Source organism: Convolutriloba macropyga, chromosome 2 (assembly GCF_964194025.1).
Source record: "Convolutriloba macropyga chromosome 2, txConMacr16.3, whole genome shotgun sequence".
Classification (NCBI taxonomy): domain Eukaryota; kingdom Metazoa; phylum Xenacoelomorpha; order Acoela; family Convolutidae; genus Convolutriloba; species Convolutriloba macropyga.
This window is the reverse complement of record NC_134469.1, coordinates 62,062,670-62,071,526: the sequence shown is the minus strand read 5'-3', so window position 1 is coordinate 62,071,526 and position 8,857 is coordinate 62,062,670. Positions and strand designations below refer to the sequence as shown.

General features: G+C 35.3%; 1 protein-coding gene across 2 annotated transcripts in view; it reads right to left on the bottom strand.

Moving 5' to 3' along the window:
- Nucleotides 1-8,857, bottom strand: part of LOC142334580 (band 3 anion transport protein-like) — a 261,810-nt gene that overhangs the window by 45,896 nt on the left and 207,057 nt on the right. For both annotated transcript variants that reach the window (XM_075382716.1, XM_075382717.1), the window contains 4 exons: nucleotides 4,473-4,700; nucleotides 1,323-1,477; nucleotides 749-943; nucleotides 281-422 (listed from right to left, as the gene is read on the bottom strand). In XM_075382716.1, the coding sequence (XP_075238831.1) occupies nucleotides 281-422; nucleotides 749-943; nucleotides 1,323-1,477; nucleotides 4,473-4,700 (720 nt within the window). The remainder of the gene's footprint in view (nucleotides 1-280; nucleotides 423-748; nucleotides 944-1,322; nucleotides 1,478-4,472; nucleotides 4,701-8,857) is intronic.

Below are 8,857 nucleotides of genomic sequence, written 5' to 3'. Positions count from 1 at the left end.
AAAAGACATACACGTCTACAATAATTGCCTCAAACTTCGTTCGAGAGCAAGTTAGCAACTTTTCTCAATATGTGATTTTGAATATCTAAAATATTCTTTTCCATTTGCTCCATTTTTCAGTTTTGAGCACAAACACCCACGAGAGCACGATATTTTTTGTTATTATTAGAACAAAATCAAGGGGTGATGCCTCCGTCTAGGTATCTGTCTCTGATCCTACGAGAAGTTTAACCCAGGAGCGATTAATAATTTAGACAACAGAACATTCGTCATAACACACCCTGCGAGAACTGATTGAGTAAAGAATCGTTGCCACATTTGGCATCTGCCGTCTCCACAATACATTGATCCACATATGTACTGTTATAGTAGAACTCCACTTGACAATCGTCGGGCATTCCCAATGGATGATCTTTAAATATCTGAAACTCATAAAAAAGACCAACTACAGGTTATCATGATTTTTTTATTCAGTCTACTCATATTTATGCTTAAGAAACCCACTTTGTCGTCCACTCTTTCGTGCCGTAAGTTATTCAATCAAAAATCATAAAATATTGGCCAATTACTCGTGCAACCCATTTGCTTGAAAAGTACAAATAGGAAATTGGACCTCAGAATTGTAGATCCAAAGAATTTATTACTCGGGATGATCCTGTGTTATAAGTATCTGGGCACACAAAAGAATTTTGGCCAATTCGCATTGGTGTAATAGGTAATATTATGGTGGAAAGTAAAGACGAGCGACCTGAATGAGGTTTCGGATGACAGACACGCAGAATATGAGAGACACTAGCATAGCAAATATCTCCTCTGTGAATCGTGTGAAGTACTTCAGGACGAAACTGAGTTCGAAAACAGCTGTCAGCACACAGATTAGTAAGAGCCACAGACCCACCCAGCACCTGAATGGCATGTAGTTGACCTCACTCACGCTCTCTGCCTATACAAAACTTATCAATCATTTGTGGCCTCGGATCTATTCTACCCAGCCTCGTTTACAATGGCAACAAAGCGCTTCAGTCCAATTAACCAAAATAAATAGGTAGAGAAAAATATACATCGGACCTCTTTTAAAAGTGTTAAGAGTTCGCTACAGATTAAGTAAATGATATACGATGGTAGTTTTCATTTTAATATGATAGAATGTTAGAAGGTTTGAGGAAAGCCTCACAGTTGGCGTCTTCAATCTTAGCTTGATTTGACCTTGAAAGTAATGGAATTCTCAAAAAAATATCGGGACAATCCATGTGCCAGCTCTGGTTTACAAATTTTGCAACATCAAAATAACTCAGATCAAAAAAATTTAGCAATTAACTGACCACTTCGTATAATGAGCCTTCGAACACAGCGAGGGGCCCAGTGCAGCCAATAATGAGCAGTGGTTGTCCACTCAGAAGACCGAAAGCAGCACCAGTGATTGCAGAACCCAAAATTGTCTCATACACTCCCATCCACGAATTCACTCGTTCCATTTCTAGGAAGACCAAGCAATTTAAGCAATCGATGGGTCAATCCGCAGATGAAGTTCTCGTCATTTTTTCTATATATAGCGAAGCAGCCAACAGAACAAGCATCATCATACTCCTAATGTCACATGGGGAACTTAATGCGAGGCCGGCTTTTCGTCTGCAGAAAATATTTCTGAAGTGCTCGCCTGTAACTGATTTAGACTTATGCACAGTGAAGTTGATTTCAAAGAACATTCAATTGGAGTGTCCCTACCTAAACCATCTTGTTACACTAAACAGAAATCAATTTGATAAGGTAAATTACGAGTGACAGAAAAAAGCACAATAAGTGAAACAAAGCCGCAAGAATTCCGGAAACGACTGGAAGTCATCTGCGCTTAACCACGAGATTTTAAATAAGTAGTATCTACTGACAGAAAGAATCAAAATGGAGAAACATAGCCAACAGATTGCCGAAACAAAGCCAACATTGACTTCACTGATATACGTTGAGATCGAAAAAGTAAGAGAAAAACGGAGACAAAAATTGACGCCAGCACAAATGTCAAAAACTGCCAAGTGTCAAAAAATGTCCTACGTGACAAAAAGTGTTCTAGTTTGGATTATTTCATGAGATTAATAACGGAGCCGAATTCAGCCTCTAAATTGGAGGATAAGGTTAATAACTTAATAATACCAATTCACAGAATACTCTAAGAAACTTTGATAACTTGACGCACTAAGTCAACATAAGTCTTATTGCCCGGGATTTATGGGTTTATCCCTTTTCAAATTTTCGACCGTAAACATCGTTGCATAATATTGCTGAAAAATTTCTACATTTCATTCAGTTGAAACAATGCGTGAGGTAAGTCAGGTGTCAAATGTGAAAATCGTGGCATGCATAAAACAAAAACATGATAAAAAGATATAACAAAATACAAAAAACAGACAGACAAGTCCTCACTAACATTTCAAATAAATTTCATTGGCAAAAAAAGGGAAATGAAAAAAAAAATCCGATCAAAAAACAGTAAAAGTCAAATCGCCGCATGTCAACAAAACAAAACACGAGCGAAAAAGCGAATTTTGTTTGAACACAATTTTCGCACTCAACTTCAAAAATAGAGTGCAAAAATTTGACGCCGCAAAACCACTCGCTTTTTCTGCGTGACCAAAATCACAACTCCAATTTGACTTCATAAATCATGAAACTGTTGGAACAGATCTTTGATAAAAAAAGAGAGCGCCCGAATACAATTCAAATTCTTTGAATTGTAAAAAGGAGAGCGCCTAAATAGCGGTTTGAGAGGCTGACGGCGGCTATTAAAAACAAAACCAAAAATCGAGATATTTAAGTGCACTTAAACGCTATCAAAACGCATAGCAAACTATATAAAAGAGCGGCTAAATAATGGCTTCGAGAGGCTCACTGCGGCCATTAGACAGTAAATTTTCTTGAAAAAAAAGTATATTGGTTAAATATTGATCTAACAACTCAAATACAGATTAAGGTTATGAATCTTAAGCTTGCCTGATTTTTTAGCCGCTTTATGAACTCTTAATGCCTCGGGTTCACAGAATTATATCGTTATTGACAGACAAGATTGAACTATAATCGCTCACGCTAGGATAATATAATCCAGAATGTTCAAAATGAGAAGTAATAACAACCAGTCGAGGTTTTTACCGAAATTGCGTCTAAATTTAAGCAAGCAATGGAAAAGGCAAAAAAAGAATAGGAATAAAAGAGTGAAATTGACAGAGAAACGAACCACAGAAAACGAGCGCGACAGATCGTGAAAAAAAGAAAGTAAACAGACCAATGTCCGAACAATTACTCTCGGACAACCAGCGGGATAGCAATTTAATTTAGATTGTATAGAGGGGGTTAAAAAATTTTATGGGTACAAAAAGACCATACGACACAGGGGTTCGACCCCCAGATTAGCAGTCTGCAATCTTTCCAACTGCATTGTAGAAAGAAGAGCAATTAAATAACAGTATTCGAGAGTCTGACAGCGAATATTAAAAAAACTTATCTTGAGTTGAATAACAAAAGAAAAGTCAGTCAAAAATTCACCTAAAAATTTTCGATACTTTCATAGCATAAGTTCAAAAAAAAGAAAACGATGTTTTATGTATTCAAGAACATAAAACCGCTCATGCAAAAATAGGCCCGCCATATTAAACCTGGAGACATCTCGAATATTAAAGAAAAAAGACAAAACTAATAAATTGAGAAAAACTGCAACAAATTTCTCAAATGATTGCCAAATTTCATAGAAAATCTTTGTGCCAAACAAATACTCTTTTAAGTTATGGTAGAAAATGCCTACGATTATTAGGCTTGAATTGAGGTGTGAATAAAAACAATAAAACAGAACCACAGTCCAAAAATTGATAGAACAGGCTTTAAAAACCCTAAAAATATTTTAGACATCATATATTTGACATGAAAATAGGAGCGTAAAAATAGCCGGCTGAGGAGATGAGGGCGCCATTAAAAATAATGAAAAACCGCACGTCATAAAAAAAATGTTCTTTTAACGAGAAGTTTTTCACGCCTAATTTTCTAAACATTAAGAACCGCCCTTAACACCATGGAATTGTCTCCTGAAAAGTTTGCCGAATCACATTCTTAGTGACTGGTAAGGCGTAAGGCTCTAAGAGCCCTTAATGCCCTCTGTGCATTACCTGTTTATCCCGTTTTTGAGGACGAAAAGCCAAATGGGTCAGGCAAAAAAAATCACAAAAAGAACCCAGGACTAATATAATTGCAACAAACTTTGTTTGAGAGCAATTAAAAAGTAATCTAATTGAGTTTGTAGTTTCAGTAAAAATTACAAAATTTTACTCGTCAGTAGAAGTAGGGCTGTGGTTCTTATCTTTTTTGCTCTAAATTTGTTTGTTCTTTCTCTTTGACTGAACAACTTCTCTCATTGAATAAGTCTAACATACCACGACGAATAAATGAAAAAAGACCTTCCATATTCAACTTTTGCCTTAACAATTACTAACCGACATCGGCTCCAAAAGTTATAGATGGAGTGAGCGCAGCAAAGAAAATGAAGATTATGACTGAGAAGCATTGGAAGTTGAGGGCATCTGTGATGTCAGAACGGTACAGGGGGTATCGACGCTTTACATCTCGGATGAGACCTCCAAGGCATCTGCCACTCCTACGTAACTCGTTGCTTTCATCCTCCTCTTCACCTCTTTTCAGCGTTTTGCTATCTCTTCTCTCACCTATTTATGGGATAAATTAAACACTAAAACAATAATGTAAATTAAAGAAATGAAACCGATTTTGGAGTTAATTTTATTTGACTTTTACCAAGGAACTGCTGCAGTCTGAGTTCAACTATTGTGAACATCCCACTGAGAGCAAGTTTGATACTGTAAGAAGCGAAGAAGGAAAAAGGCAAAAAATGTGCCAAAAAGATAAAACTTCTCAACCCAGATGTTTATCCTCAGTTGCGCATTCGATCATTGTTATGCTCTTGTTTGCTGAGAATGTTGATCATTGAAGGCCTCAAAATAGTAGCATTCCTTTTCTAGAAAAACTATTCTATTTCGAACTATGCGGTTCTCCCCAAAAAATTGTTAGCCTTTTTGTCGTCTTCCTGTCTTCAAGTTCGTAACATCGTCAAGTTCTCAGGTTCTGAAGATTCTTAACTTCTATGACGACTCCGATAAATTATGATGGCAAATCGAATTTTTCAAACTAAAAGCTGAGACAGCAGAGCAAAATGTTAGTCCTTATAGAACCAATCCTAAAAAATTGGAGAACATTTTTCAAATTCAGTTGTATTTATTAGCACCATGGAACAGTCCGCTATTGACCCCATGAAAGCATTCAAGCTGAAACTAGGAAATGGAACAAATATGTAGAGCACAAATTAACCGCAAGGGTAAAAATTTAATTAAATAAGCTTTTTTTCAAACTTATTTGATCATAATTTTTTCGTTTGATCGTATATAGCAAAAAGTTAGAGCTGCGCGCTAATTATACAGAAAAAATTGCAATTTGAAAGTGGCCAAAAAACAAGCAAACAACATAACTTTGCCAGCTAAATTCATATATTCGCCAGCAAACATTTTACAAAGAAAACAAAAAATAAGGAAAATTTAAACTTTTTCTCAGAAGCCTCAAAAATACCCCGCTGATTGCCGGAAGACAGCCACTGTTGATACGCATAACCCCGATTAGAAAAATGAGAAAACATAATTTTGCTAAAAAAGAACCTTTTTGAAATGCGCACAATTGTGGTGTCATTTGGTTAGACATTCTTGACGAGAGGATACAGGGACTAGTATCAATGCCAAAGTTCAAGTAGCAGGCATTCACAATTTGGTTTTATGATTATATCTCGTTTCTATTTTTGATTTCATTTTTTAAAACTGATTCTGTTGAAGATCACAAGAAAAGCAACAAAAGCAGGTGAGACACAAAAATCGAATATCTCTTTGGAAAGAAATAGTTTAAATGTCAGATAATCCACCTCTATATATTCAAGTCATTAACTAGATTCATTTATGACTCATTAGCAACCGATTACCATTGATATTAATAAAACAAAATGAAATGAACAAAAAGGATCGCTCAAAATAAAAAATGTCTCAAATTCATAGAAGGAAGCATCAGCTATCAACTGAAACTATTTAACCGATATTTAAACTTCATTAACAACCGGTGATTGATCTAATGATTATTCAGATTGAGTGTTATGGCAACAAACAAATACACGCAAAACTAAAAAACACAAACAATAGTGTTTAAAAACAAATTTAATAGATCCAATTATGCCCCAAAATCAAACAATAAATGTCATTATTGAGACTAGGTGATTAGATAAAAAAAGTACTACCAAACGGACAAAAAATCACCGATTTTCTTTATCACAATTAACAGTGTCCAAATCGTAAATGATAAATTCAAAAAGTTACAACTAAGCCTTATCAAACACTCGCTTTTTCACTCACTTCCCTAATCCAGCGTGATGCAAATCATCCCTCTAAATTGACGTCTCATCGAAATGGAAAAACAAAAAAAAATGTGAACAGATCGTAAAAAACACAAGAAACAGACTCAAGGAAGATAATCACTTAGGCACAAGCTTCATATTTTCAGATCGCTCACTAAACAAAATTAAATTTCTACTTTATTACATTAATCATGTTCGAACAATAACAGCAAAATTAGTATAAACAAGACAAATCTGATACCTAAAACTGATAAAATGCTGAAAAACTGTCAGCACAAGTTGCGCCTCAGAAAGGACTATTCGCAAAAGAGCGATTAATGAAGAAGTTCAATATTCAATAATCGACTAGCAACTAATCGCAAAAAGAGAAAAAATCAGTACTAAAATCCCAACAAAACGCTAACACGTTAAAAATGCTTCAGCTCAATCAGTGACCCACACACTTCATTTCAGTATTTTCAGAAAATCGCCTCAATTTACTCTATTTTATTTAACAAACATACCTCAAATAAACAAGAATCAAATTAGAAGATCATCAAAGCCACTAGCACAACAAAGGTAAACCACAGAGCTCCAAAAAAGGTTACGAAAAATTAGGAGATTAAAAACTGTCTAGAAAACGCGTCTGAAAAGACGAAATGGCAAAAAGCCCAACATTGCAAAAAAGGTCTAATATTTGCAAAAAAAAGGTCTAAAATTTGCTGTTCAAAAAAGATCCAAAAGCACTATTAATAGCTTAGAAAATTGAGATAAAATCGGTAGGGGGAGGGGGGCGGGGGGTCAATCGATGGGTGAGTTGTGATGGATCTTACTTTTAAGATTAGGTAACGCTCTTCAAACCATGAACCAACGAAACGATTTGTGAATTGCATTCTTAGAGACCAGTAAGGCGTAAAGCTTTAAAAGAATTGAGTGCCCTCCGGACGTTACCTGATTATTCCGCTCTCGAGGACGAAAAATCAAAAGCACCAAAAACGAAAAAAAGCAATAACATAGCTGACAGAATGCCAGAAAATAGCCGCAATAGCTTTGTAGATCTGCAGTCTAAAAAAAACAGTAAAAAGACGGACCAAAAAATAGTCTTTTCATTGAAGGCAGAGATGTTACATTTTCATTAAGAGTCTGTATAAGTCATTGCTGCCTCTATCAGCTGCTCTTAAATAAATTTAATTTAGAGTGATACATACAATTGACCATATCTCTTTGAATTAAAGTAAACAAAGTCAATTTCAAAGTGAGGAAGTCATTTTTGAGACGTAAGTCACGTGTGACCAAAAATTTACTCGCGCGAGTGAACAAAAAAACTCGCTCCCCCATGAACAACAAATGACGTCACGCACTCGTTTCAGTTGAAATTGGATGAGCGAGTGAACAAAAAGTGGTTGTGACGTCATACAGTCGTAACAAAAATCTTGACGACGAAATTTAAAAAACTTAGCAGGACAAGTCGTGACACACAATTCAAAGAATTGAATGAAAAACTTAGAGTACTCTACCTGACCAGCAGATCAATTGATCAATGCCAGCCAAAACACAAAAAAAATCATCAAAAAATTGAGAAACAAAACATCAAGAAAACCGAAACAAAAATAAAATCATTGCTAAAATTTTGAAGCTTTTACCCCTAAGTCAAAATTTGATCCCTTTAAATATACCTATTTCAAAAATAGCTCAAAACAAATTTTTGTTTCTGAAATTGCTGCAGTATTAAATCTGCAAGGCCTGGAAAATTTCAGAGGCCCTTGAAGATTAATTTAATCGAAAATGACCCAATTTTTTTTTTAATGAAATCAATTATAAATTCTAATCAAATGTTGCTTAAAGCTTAAAGGTTAAATTGTTGACAACAAATCCACTGAAACTAAAAACCAAGCAGCAATTTATTTTATCAGAACGTGGATTAGTTTTCCTGGCACTTGAGAATGGACAAATATCAAAAATTGACAAAACCTTCGGGAACCCTTAAAAAAATGCAGATTTTATATTTAAAAAAATGCTAAATCCGAGAACTTAAAATGTTGAGAACCAATCCATGGTTACTAGAAACTATACACTGCCCTATTATCCAACCCTAGACCCGTACCAAAACATATAGCTCAAAAAATGGTCATAAAAAGTAATTTTCTCTCGCAAAAGGCCTTCATCAACTTTTAAAAACTTCAACCTAAGACTACCCAAACAAAAAAGTAAAAAAATCACAAAATAAAACATAAAAATTGCACCATTTTGGGCCCAAAAACTCCTAAAAATGACCTTCCCATCCCTAAAAAAAGGCCATCCCAGCAGCTGCACCACTATAAGCACTTGAAGGACTACTAACGTCCCATTTGGGCCTCTAATGAAACTTAATGCCCGCTGGGCTTTACCTGTTTATCCCGTTTTGAAAGATCAAAGTCATTGAAAAATGTGTGAACACAT